At 45.7% G+C, this 12,570-nt stretch overlaps 1 protein-coding gene across 12 annotated transcripts in view; it reads right to left on the bottom strand.

Moving 5' to 3' along the window:
* SEC31B (SEC31 homolog B, COPII coat complex component) overlaps nucleotides 1-12,570 on the bottom strand; it is a 34,416-nt gene that overhangs the window by 2,636 nt on the left and 19,210 nt on the right. For 5 of the 12 annotated variants that reach the window (XM_070363372.1, XM_070363377.1, XM_070363374.1 and 2 more), the window contains 13 exons: nucleotides 11,940-12,039; nucleotides 11,265-11,443; nucleotides 10,873-10,999; nucleotides 10,367-10,512; nucleotides 9,512-9,685; nucleotides 8,870-9,031; nucleotides 4,103-4,280; nucleotides 3,153-3,461; nucleotides 2,867-2,925; nucleotides 2,464-2,565; nucleotides 2,012-2,128; nucleotides 1,478-1,549; nucleotides 119-1,242 (listed from right to left, as the gene is read on the bottom strand). In XM_070363372.1, coding sequence (XP_070219473.1) covers nucleotides 1,063-1,242; nucleotides 1,478-1,549; nucleotides 2,012-2,128; nucleotides 2,464-2,565; nucleotides 2,867-2,925; nucleotides 3,153-3,461; nucleotides 4,103-4,280; nucleotides 8,870-9,031; nucleotides 9,512-9,685; nucleotides 10,367-10,512; nucleotides 10,873-10,999; nucleotides 11,265-11,443; nucleotides 11,940-12,039 — 1,905 coding nt within the window. In that variant the 3' untranslated portion in view covers nucleotides 119-1,062. Of the gene's footprint in view, nucleotides 1-118; nucleotides 1,243-1,477; nucleotides 1,550-2,011; nucleotides 2,129-2,463; nucleotides 2,566-2,866; nucleotides 2,926-3,152; nucleotides 3,462-4,102; nucleotides 4,281-8,869; nucleotides 9,032-9,511; nucleotides 9,686-10,366; nucleotides 10,513-10,872; nucleotides 11,000-11,264; nucleotides 11,444-11,939; nucleotides 12,040-12,570 lie in introns of those variants that run through there. The other 7 variants (XM_070363376.1, XM_070363375.1, XM_070363379.1 and 4 more) reach the window with 7 other exon arrangements.

Below are 12,570 nucleotides of genomic sequence, written 5' to 3'. Positions count from 1 at the left end.
TCCCCAAGCCTCTCCCTTGCCTTACTGAGGTACAGGGAGCCAGAACAAAGGACTGGGAAGACAGGTAAGAGCAAACTAGGACCCAGAGAAGATAAAAATTGGGAGATGACTGAGGAAACCAAACTAAAGCAGCTTTATTGCACATAAAGTACATCAGGGCTTCAGTGCAGAGTCCAACCATGAAAGTGCAGCCAGAGAGAGAAGGCAGCCCTGAGATGTGTGGGGGTGGGGAAGAAGGGCCTCCAAGTCTTGAAGAAGAGTGCCAGAAGAGTCTTTCATTAATATGGCTCCTATTCAGAACCAGGCTTCTAACCAAAGAATGAATGGGTCTATATCTTGCCTGGGCCAGGACTCAGGCAGGCTGAGTCAGGGGCTGCTCCCAATGGGCAGTGGTCCCTCTGCTCCTATCCCATAGCTTAAGACAACTCTCAGCAAAAGGCAGTGCACCCCCTTCCACCCTCCACCTCACCTAGTTCACCCTTAACAATGCTGGCAGAGAAGTCCCTTCTTAAAAGGGCCTGATTTCTTTCTCTTGGTTCTGCTCAGCACCCATCACTCATGTCTAGGATTTGTTGAAAGGCTGAGTAGCAGTCAACTCTACCCCAGTCTCTGGGGCTCAGAGAAGTATGGAAACATGAAGTCAGAGGCAAGGAGAAGGTAAAGTCAGGCTCATAACCCACAGAAGGGGAAAGACAAAAGACCCACATGATGGGTTCGGCAGAGGTAGACTTGAAAAAGTGATCCTGCTCACCCTCTCAGAAACCACCTGGACAGAATACCCCTGGGGGAGAAGGCACACTGTGCCAGCCCCTGTTGGAGGATAGTTTTAGGGAAAGTGAAGGAGAACAGGCTGACCGAGCTCTGGGCAGATCCCAGAGGGCCAGGCATAAAGGGGTAGAGAGCAGGCACTCTGCTGGTTCGGAGCCAAGTCTACAGCATCATATACCTGGCAGCAAGGGAGGAAGGCTGGGAAAAACAAACAATCTGTTCCAAAATTCCCTTCCTGCAGGAAGGAATTAAATAACAATAAAAGTGGTCTCCTGGCAGGCGGAGCTGCCTGGTTTAGACGCGCAGCTTATGAGCAATGGTGAGGACAGACTTCAGGACAGGCATGAAGCTGGAGACCTCACTGAAGCTGCTGCAGCCCACCACCTGGGCATGCATCGCAAGGCCCTGCTCAGGGCTTCCTGCGTCCACACATCGGGCAATCTCATGGAGCCCGGCCAGCACAGGAGGCGAGAGCTGTGGAAGGATTGGCCCAGAGTTAGTAAACCCAACTCCACCCCTACCCTGGAGGCATGGAAGGGAGAAGCGATGACTCCCTTCTGGAGTTCTGGAGCCCAGTCCAGGCAACATGTCTATATTCTGTAGGGAACCCAGGGTCAGTGAGGCTTATGGGAAGGGACACTGCGTGCCCTTTGGCCAGGGGTGAGGGTGGAAAAGCAGGAGGCAGATGAGAACCACTGAGTGTACTTACTGTCCCCTCGCAGAGCTTGTCATACAGACATTCTAGACGTTGAGCAGCTTCATCTAGCTTCCGTTTTGTCTTCTGCAGGGAGGGAAATGGATTCTAATTCCAGCCCCTAAGCCTAATACTACACAGGACTGTAAAGAATCATGGTACCTTAGAGCTAGAATGACTCAATGCTCTTTCTTTCATTTGACAGAGGACAAATGGAGGCCTGAAGAGGGTAAGTGACTTGCTCTAGCTGACTCAGCAAAGAATGAATGGCAGGTCTCCTCACTACTGATCTCACCCTCCTTCTAGTAGTCCCTGCTGCCTTTCCAAGAGCTAAGTCTCAGTGCTGTTGGGTCCTGCTATCAAGGAGCTAAACTCCAGACCAGACAAGTCTTCCCCAACTCCACACCGACAATATCAAATAAGTATAAGCTACAGACAGCATGTCCAGAGACGGTAAGAAGATTCACACAAGGAGCTGGTCTTACAGTTAAGGGATCCTGGGACCAGCTGGGGTCGGAAGGGAGCATCATGCGGAAGGTTTAGACTCACTAAATCAGTGGCAGATAGGGAGCAGCGCTGCAGAAGTGCCTCAAAGCTGATCTTCAAAGACTGGTGTTCAGGGGGAAGCTCCTTCCTGTTGATCTTGTCCAGTGGCTGCTGACATTGCTGAGGAGGGAGCAGGGAGACAGGAGAGATAGGCAAGCTGTCCTGCTTATGGCTCCCCTCAGGACTAGTCCTCTGTGACTTGGGGTCATGCTGCTCCCACTGGAGCAGAGATGGGGAGGGCCATCCCCCTTCTCTGTAGTAGGGACACTTGGTATCTGCCCCCCATCCCATCTCTTTCAGCCCAGAGTCTGCCTCCAACTTGAGGAATGAAGCCATCCTTCATGCTCCCTGCTTTTCTACACCCAAGAAAAGAAGGTTTCCGAGGGGAAGGAAAACATCATTCCTGTCATCTGCCGGCTGAGTTCTCGTGGGGCTCCGGGGGGAGCATGACTCACACTGGGGACAGCAGGTTGTGAGGAAAGGACCCCTCGAGGCTCAGGGGTGAGGCACATAACTGGAGCAGTAATTGGTGCTGGGGGCATAAATGTCTCTGGCAACTAAAGAGAGAGAAAAGAAAGGCACATGAGTCTAAGCTGAAAGACCCCTTCCACCCTGCTTTGAGGGAGTGGCAGAAACTATGAATGAACAAGGGCACAGAACTGTGAGTGGGGAACCTAGAAGTCAGGAGATGGTGAATAAGAAGGAAGAGGAGGTGGCTGAGGGGAGAAGAGTAAGTGGGGAGAGAGAGGGGACAGAGTGCCCGTCTGAGCATGGGAAGGACCAGGCTGCTTCTGTAAGGAACTAGAGCGTGGCTCATTGGTGAATGTATGAGGGTTGAGTGGGGAGAGATGTATTCACCTTTTTCCTCTGGAGGTTTCCCTTGGGCACTGGAGCATTTTTCAAGGAATCCTGAGGTCCTGCATAGTATAAACACAGGGGTATTTAGGGGCATGACCAGAAACACTGAAATTTTTGGTCTGAAGATCAGTAAAATTGTTTTAGTTGGAGTCTTCCACACACACCCTCTGCAGACCAGCCACACTCTCAGTTGACACTCCTAATCCTAGTTCACTGGCTTGAGGAAAGAGACTCCCAAGGTGGTAGTGGGGAGGGGAGGAGAGGGAGGCCATGGGAGAAGACTGACCTGGGTGAGGAATCAAGATGCCAGTGGTCGGGAGGATACCAGCGCATGGAGTACCTGGCCCTCCTGGAGGGTGGGCCGCAGGGAAGCTGACAGGAGGGGCTGGTGGCTGGGAGCTCATAGGGCTGAAGCCTGGTGCTCTCACAGGAAACAGAGGGTGCACTGGAGGAGCCCTAGGCAGGGGGACAGAGCCAGGCTGCATAATGTTTGGGGGTGCCATGGGTGGAGCCAGGAGAGGCCATGTTCCAGGGAATCCCACGGGATTAGGAGCTTGTGCCCTTTGCCCTCCTAACAGCTGAGGCTGAGATAAAGCTGAAATGGGACAGAGAGGAGATTCAGACCACATCAGAGAGGAATCATGGAGGAATTAAAAAAAAGAAACTGTAATAATAATTAATAATATAAGTGTATTGAAATCTACCATTTACAAACTATTTTTAACTATATTCCTTATTTGACCCTCAAAACAATCCTGTGGGGTTGAAATGAACAATATAACAATCACTCTCAATTTTCAAAAGAAACAAAGTGGCTAGGTATAATGCCCAAAGTACAAAGCCAAGTACTGACAGTATTAAGAATTCAGACTCCAAGCTCCTCCCACTATATGGACATGCTGCTGTTGCTGCTGCTAAGTCGCTTTAGTTGTGTCCGACCCTGTGTGACCCCATAGACAGCAGCCTACCAGGCTCCCCTCTCCGTGGGATTCTCCAGGCAAGAACACTGGAGTGGGTTGCCATTTCCTTCTCCAATGCATGAAAGTGAAAAGTGAAAGTGAAGTCGCTCAGTCGTGTCTGACTCTTAGCGACCCCATGGACTATAGTCCACCAGGTTCCTCCATCCATGGGATTTTCCACTATATGGACATATTACTTCCCAAATCCATGCTAGCCATGCCAGCTATTTTTCTCTGCACTCTGTCTAGCCAGATCTCCACTCAGTTGGTCACTCACCAGGCCTTACCCCAGGGCCCAGAGGCAAAGGCTGTGCTTCTTGGACCCCAGATGGCCTGTAGTCACTTGTATTCTGCATTCTGGAGCCCTGATAAGGGCTAGGATGGGAAGGTGTCAAGGGCATCATTAGTGATGACTGAGGTGTAAAAATCCTTGGCCTTGGAGGTAGAATTGGAACCTGTAGGAAGAGAAAAAAGGATCAGCATCTTGGAAGGGAAAAGAAAGTACTAAGTAACTGAAAATGGAAAAACAACAGGGAAAATGAAACCAAAGGCTAATTTTTTTAAAAAATCAACAAAATGGATAAATCTTTATAAAGACTGACAAAGATAGAGAAGACACAATTCATCAAGATAGAGGATGAAGCAGAGAATACTCCAACAGACCCTGAATCCATGAAAGAGATGATAAGGAATGTTACAAATAACTTTACAAATAATTTGACAACTTAGAAAAATGGACCAATTCCTCAAGAACCACAAACTACCAAAACTCTGCCAAAATTAAACCAAAAACCTGAATGTTCTATAACTATTCAAGGAATTAAACTTGTAATTAAAAATATCCTCCCACCCCCTTCCCCCAAAAGTTTCTAGGTAGACCTAGATAGTTTCACTGGAGAAATTTTACCAAACACTCAAACAATTGACACAAAGGTTCCAAAATCTCTTCTAGAATATAGAAGGACCATTTCCTAATTTACTTTATGAGGTCAGTACTACCCTGATACCAACACCACAAAATAAAACTACAGATCAATATTTCTCATAAACTTAGGCACAAAAATCTTAGGCACAAAAATCCTCAGCAAAATTTTAGTAAGTCAAATCCAGCAATGTATATAAAAATAATATACCACAACCAAATAGGATTTATTCCTGATCATGGGACGTGTATCATGATATATTTAAAAATCAATCAACGCAATCCACCATATCAGAAGAAAAATCATTTGATCATACAAAATGATGCAGAAAAAACATCTGACAAAATTCAGCACTGATTCATGACTCAGCACATCAGGAAAAGAAGGAATTTCCTTAGCTTCACAAAGAGCATCTACAAAAACCTAGAGCTACCATTATTCTTGGTTCTGGAAAACTGAATGTTCTCCCTCTAAGACTGGAAACAAGGTTAAGGTGTTCACACTCACCATTCTCATTTTAATACTACAAAAAGGCAAGAGAAATTAAAGGCATGTAATCTGGGAAAAAAGGAAGAGGGACAGCCTTTTTAATAAATGATTCTGGATATCCACTGGCAAAAAAATAAACCTTGACTCAAATTTCACACTTACACAAAAATTAATCCAAAGTGGAACATGGACTTAAAACTACTTCTAGAAAATAACAGTAGGAAATTTAGGGGACCTTGTACTAGGCTAACAGTTCTTTGACTTAACATGAAAAGCATGAACTACAGAAGGAAAACTTTACAAATTGGACCTTATAAAATTAATTTTTTTTGTTGCTCTGTGAAGGACTATTAAAAAGATGAAAAAAAAATTCTTACATAGTTATACACACACAGACACATATGAGGACATGTAAAACCAGTGAAATCTGTGGATAATACTGTCAATTTCCTGGTCTTGCTATTGTATTGTGGTCGTCTGAGATACTGACATGGGATGTGGTGGGTCTGGTATGCATGAGACTTCCCAGTACATTTCATTGTGCCTTCTTGTGAATCTATAATTATTTCAAAGTAGAAAAGAGAGAGGAAGGTTGGGGAGGGAGGGAGAGAAAATGAGCAAGTAGGATAATAGAAAGAGGTGGAGCAGAGGGAGGGACAAAAATGAGGGTGGAAATTAACAGATGGGACAGGATAAATCATCAGAATTTTCCTGCCTAATACCTTTATCTACAATCTCCCTGGATTTTGCTCCCTTCTGGTAGGCTCCTGGTCTCACAAATTAACAGCATCCTATCCATCTGGGTACTGTCCTCTACACCATCATCAGTTTCCATCAATTCTACCTACTAAATATCTCAAATCCAACCTCACTTTCTAGTTTTAGATCACTTCATTTCTTCATCATCTCCTGCTATGTCCCTAACGGTCTCTAGCTTTGCCCTTTCTAGACACATAGCTAATCCTTCCTCTGCACAAGACCACTCAATAGCTCCAGAATGCCTTCAGGGTCGACTCTAAACTCTTGAACACAGAAATACCAGGTCTCTCTTGATCTAACTATACATACTGTTACCCCAGCCTCAACTAACTCATTCCACTGCCACAACACCTGCTTTGTAAAGTCATTAAAATGTTCGTCATTCCTCAAACAGGCTTTGCTTACTTTCCCTTTACTACCTTGGCAGATGCCATTCCCTCTGCCTGAAATAATCTTTCTTCCCTCCTCCTTTGCTGAAATAACTTTTAATCTTCAAGACTCAGATCAAATATCAGTAAATTGCTTTCCGTGTGATCTCAGGGCTCTTTTATCATATCCCAATCAGGGCATTTATGAATTTTACTGTAGTTAATTTTTACACATCTATCTTTTTACTAGACTATGAGCAAATTAAGGGGAAGGATCATGGTTTGTATACTTTTCTGTTCTAAGTGCCTAGCCGTTGTTCAATAAACAGCTATTTAAAAATAACTAAATCTATGCTTTATGACTGAGGTTCGTGACATTGTACAGGAGACAGGGATAAAGACCATCCCCATGGAAAAGAAATGCAAAAAAGCAAAATGGCTGTCTGAGGAGGCCTTACAAATAACTGTGAAAAGAAGAGAAGCGAAAAGCAAAGGAGAAAAGGAAAGATATAAGCATCTGAATGCAGAGTTCCAAAGAATAGCAAGAAGAGATAAGTAAGCCTTCCTCAGCAATCAATGCAAAGAAATAGAGGAAAAGAACAGAATGGGAAAGACTAGAGATCTCTTCAAGAAAATTAGATACCAAGGGAACATTTCATGCAGAGATGGGCTTGATAAAGGACAGAAATGGTATGGACCTAACAGAAGCAGACGATATTAAGAATATCTTAATATTCTTGCCAGAATATTAAGAATACAAGAAGAACTGTAAGAATACAGGCAAGAATACACAGAAGAACTATACAAAAAAGATCTTCATGACCAAGATAATCACGATGGTGTGATCACTCACCTAGAGCCAGACATCCTGGAATGTGAAGTCAAGTGGGCCTTAGAAAGCATCACTACAAACAAAGCTAGTGGAGGTGATGGAATTCCAGTTGAGCTATTTCAAATCCTGAAAGATGATGCTGTGAAAGTGCTGTACTCAATATGCCAGCAAATTTGGAAAACTCAGCAGTGGCCACAGGACTGGAAAAGGTCAGTTTTCATTCCAATCCCAAAGAAAGGCAATGCTAAAGAATGCTCAATCTACCACACAATTGCACTCATCTCACACGCTAGTAAAGTAATGCTCAAAATTCTCCAAGCCAGGCTTCAGCAATACGTGAACCGTGAACTTCCAGATGTTCAAGCTGGTTTTAGAAAAGGCAGAGGAACCAGAGATCAAATTGCCAACATCCGCTGAATCATCAAAAAAGCAAGAGAGTTCCAGAAAAATATCTATTTCTGCTTTATTGACTATGCCAAAGCCACTGACTGTGTGGATCACAATAGACTGTGGAAAATTCTTCAAGAGATGGGCATACCAGACCACCTGACCTGCCTCTTGAGAAACCTATATGCAGGTCAGGAAGCAACAGTTAGAACTGGACATGGAACAACAGACTGGTTCCAAACAAGAAAAGGAGTACGTCAAGGCTGTATATTGTCACCCTGCTTATTTAACTTATATGCAGAGTACATCATGAGAAACACTGGGCTGGAAGAAGCACAAGCTGGAATCAAGATTGCCAGGAGAAATATCAATAACCTCAGATATGCAGATGACACCACCCTTATGGCAGAAAGTGAAGAAGAACGAAAAAGTCTCTTGATGAAAGTGAAAGAGGAGAGTGAAAAAGTTGGCTTAAAGCTCAACATTCAGAAAACTAAGATCATGGCATCTGGTCCCATTACTTCATGGGAAATAGACGGGGAAACAGTGGTAACAGTGTCAGACTTCATTTTTTTGGGCTCCAAAATCACAGCAGATGGTGACTGCAGCCATGAAATTAAAAGACGCTTACTCCTTGGAAGGAAAGTTATGACCAACCTAGATAGCATATTCAAAAGCAGAGACATTACTTTGCCAACAAAGGTCTGTCAAGTCAAGGCTATGGTTTTTCCAGTAGTCATGTATGGATGTGAGAGCTGGACTGCGAAGAAAGCTGAGTGCTGAAGAATCGATGCTTTTGAACTGTGGTGCTGGAGAAGACTCTTGAAAGAGTCCCTTGGACTGCAAGGAGATCCAACCAGTCCATTCTGAAGGAGATCAGCCCTGGGTGTTCTTTGGAAGGAATGATGCTAAAGCTGAAACTCCAGTACTTTGGCCACCTCATGCGAAGAGTTGACTCACTGGAAAAGATTCTGATGCTGGGAGGGATTGGGGGCAGGAGGAGAAGGGGACGACAGAGGATGAGATGGCCTGGTTGGCATCACCGACTCGATGGACCTGAGTTTGAGTGAACTCCGGGAGTTGGTGATGGACAGGGAGGCCTGGCATGCTGCGATTCATGGGATCGCAAAGAATTGGACACGACTGAGCAACTGAACTGAATTGAACTGATACTTTATGAAGATAGGAATTTTCATCATTTTTTTAATTAATATATTGCAATCATGCCTGGTACTTGGTAGACACTTAATAGGTATTTTTGAATGACTGAATAAGCAGGGTCTTACCTGGTGAGAAGACTGGAATTTCAGTCTGGGAGAGGATGTCTCTTGAGAGTAGGGGGTAGCTCCCACGACAACCCGGGGAAAAGGGAAAGGGGGAGACTGTTGGCCCAAGACACCAGAACCCTGGGCGTGAAAAAGTCGATCTCTCAGCTGCTGAACTGGTAGCTATAAAAGTTACAATAATGAAAAACTGTGTTAAGTAAAATTAAAACAAGCAAACATCCTCTCTTATAAGCCTAGCCCCACATAGCTTTCAAACCTCAGCTGACCCTCCACATTTTGCCATCTCAGAGAACTCAAAAGATCTCTAACCCCTGCCAAACTTACATCTGCTTTACTAGTTATTTCTCTTTGAAGGTCCAACTCAGCTGTTTTAAACCACTGAGAAGCCTTCTTCAGCTTCTCCAAACAAAGCCAGCCCCTTGCCTGTGAAGTCCCACAACGCTTAGTATAAGCTTCTGTTATGGCAGGATAAATTATTGACATCTGGTTTTCCTCCAAGAGACTGTGAACTTCCTGAAGGACTAGGTCTTATTTATCCTGGGAGCTTTAGCATTTAGCATAGTGCCCATAACACAGAAGTGCTCAGCTAGTGTTAAGATGACTGAAAGAAATGGTTTGCTCTCTCCACATGCTCCCACTTACCTGAGCACAGTCACTGGGTAGGTAGCTCATGGCAGTGGCCAGGCTGCCCTGGGCTGCCAGGAGGTTGGCATACTGAGTGATTCTGTAGGTTGTGGCAGGGCCTGGGCTCACCCCATCAGGACCCCGCAGTAGCTCCAAGCTCCTGTTAAGGACCATCACTTTCTCCATCAGGTCCTGGAGGGACAAAGAAAAGGGCAGTCAGTCCTCATCAACCCACACCCTGCTCTCTTAGTTCAGGCAGCTCAACCAAGAACTTCCCTGCTACGGATACCAGGTGATGATACATGATATGTAAGAGACATAACAGCCAGAGAAGGGCCACTTGGCTTCACTTCCCAAGCTGTTTGGGTCTTACACTCTTGTACATTTCTGCCTCTTCATTTTGGATTCTTTATCTTTTATGCTAATACATCTCAATTTCAGATTCTGTTATCCTTTTATTTCATGTGTGACTTTGTCTCCCCGTGACTGTGATCACCATCTTCTCTGGGCACCCACAGAGTATCTGGTACAACTTAGATTCATAGGACTTTTCATAGACGCTAATAAAAGGCCCAAACTCAGTATTATTCAAATATAGAGTAAACTTATATACCCAAACCTGAAGTGGGAAAAAATTACGAAGTTAATATCCAAGCGGCTGCTACTCAATCTCCCTTGATTGAGAAGGAGGGAAGATGACAGCTTATCCATGGAAAAGGTCCCAGACTTTGAGGGCCCTTCCCTCTTCCCTAAAACTCCTGATTCTATCCTGGATACCTAGAAGACCCGCCTCTGATGTCCCTGCAACCTCCACTGCTAGCCTCTCCTGAAGGCCTGGTATGGAGGGACCAGGGCCCTGAAGTGAAGGGGTACCTGTAAAGCCATGGGGGATGAAGCCGGCTGGCATTTTGCCCAGCACTCCACCAGCCGCTCCACACTCCCTGAGCACACATAACAGAGTCTGGCTTCAGAGGTGAGTGCCCAGCCACTCTCCTGCTCCATACGAGTTCCCAGCCTGTCTGCAGAGAGATAGAAGCTTCTTAAAATGGCACAGCTTCCCTGTCCTTCTCCTCCTTCTCCTGTTTGAAAATAGGTGGGGGACCATGAGCTATGGGACAAGTAGCCACAGTGGCTTTAAGACAACACCAAGGCTAATCCTGCTCTGCAGTGAAGGGCAAAGCTCTTGCACTGAGATTTGACAAGAAAAATTAAAAGAGGACAATTAATGCCTTCCACAGAAAGTAGAGATGCACTCTAGTCCCTGACAACATGGCTTGGCTTCCCAGAGTTCAGGCTGTGCCTCTGTCTCCTCCCTCAGTGTGTCCACTGACTCCATGCTAGAGTCACACCACTCCACCTTGGAGCCAAGGGCCACCTACCACAGAGCTCGGGGAATTTCTCTGGCTCTGAGTATGTCAGCAGCAAGGCCAGAGCCTCTCTCCAGTTCTTCAGGCTACAGGCATGCACCATGTCTTTCCAATTCTTCTGTATAATGCAGGTTAGCAGCTGTAATGGGCAGTGAGGGAAGGAGGCCATCAGCTGCTCATGCAGCATAGGCAGCAGGAGTCATACACAGGGATGTGCTGAGACAAGCCTCTCCTAAGTAGCCTTCCTATTTGACCACTGACTAGGGGCTCGGGGTAAGGTAAGGGTGGTTGAAGTAGGAGGAGAGAGAGGCAGATCCTCTAAATGCCAGTCCCGTAGTGCGGACAGCCACTTGACAAAGTCCAAATAATCCCCTCCTCCTCCTCTCTGCATGGTGGGCAGTTACCGGGGCGATTCCGGTTTTCTTCTTGGCCAAGTAGCGCTCCTGTGCTTGCTTCAGCAGATCTGAGCCTCCAGCCTGGGCCAGGATGATGGCATCAGCAAAGCGCTCTTCCTTCAGACACAGCTCTACGGCAGGGCCCAGTTCTCCAAGCAGGAGAGCCCGGCTCAGGAGTCCCTCCGTGTCTGCAGGCAGAGCATCCCCTCTGCATCAGCCTGCCCTCAGACCGGTACTTTCTGTCCCCACCTCCTATACCCTGCCTCCCTGAGTCTCCCTCACCCCAAACTCCCAAGATTCATTCCTTCACAACAAAATGCAGGGAGGTGTCCAGGGGTGCCCAGGTCCAGTGGTAAATCTCTAAGGACAGAACCCAAGACAAGGGAGGGACTCATGGCAGCATCACAGGTGTACCGTGTGTTTGCTCAACAAGAAGAGGGTCACAGTTCTTTAAGCAGAAAGACAGAAGGATGAAGAATACCTTGGTAGAAGGCCTTCCATATGAAGGATCCATCCATGAAAATCTTTAGCCAGAGAGAGCTCTGACTGGTACAGGACCACCCAGCATTTGCAATCATGAAGGGAAGCAGGAAGCCGGGGACAAGAAGGCAGCGTCCAGGTCTCGAGAATTCTGAGCCCACCTATCCCCACACAGAGGGTTCCTCTCCCTCAGGGTCAGGGTACCTTCTGTGATGGGGATCTCCCACAGAGTCATGTTTTGAGGGATCAGCTCATCAAAGAAGTCTGAGGAGGCCGAGGCTTCCCAGGTGGTATGTTTGGAGGTCTGTACAAAGAAGGACAAAAGTGGCTACTTGGGAAATGAGCCTAGAAGACAGAGAGCTGGCTTAGTCGCTCTCTCTGGGAGTGCTATTAAGAGTTGTCCCTTCAATAGAAATAAAAGAAAAAATAAACAAATGGGATGTAATCAAACTTGCAAGCTTTTGCACAGCAAAGAAAAACAAAAGACAATAAACAGAATAGAAGAAAATATTCACAAATGATGTGACTGACAAGGGCTTAATTTCAAAATATACAAAACAGCTCATATAATTCAACAACAACAAAAAACAACCCAACTGAAAAATGGACAGACAACTTAAACAGATATTTTTCCAAAGAAGACTTACAAATGGTCAACAGGCACATGAAAAGATGCTCGATTATTGAGAGATGCAAATCAAAACTACAGTGAGATATTACTTTACACTAATCAGAATGGCCATCATTAAAACGTCTACAAATAAATGCTGGAGAGGGTGTGGAGAAAAGGGAACCCTCCTACACTGTTGGTGGGAATGTAAGCTGGTGTAGCCAA

Source organism: Bos mutus, chromosome 26, assembly GCF_027580195.1.
Source record: "Bos mutus isolate GX-2022 chromosome 26, NWIPB_WYAK_1.1, whole genome shotgun sequence".
Classification (NCBI taxonomy): domain Eukaryota; kingdom Metazoa; phylum Chordata; class Mammalia; order Artiodactyla; family Bovidae; genus Bos; species Bos mutus.
This window is presented reverse-complemented; position numbering and strand designations above follow the sequence as displayed.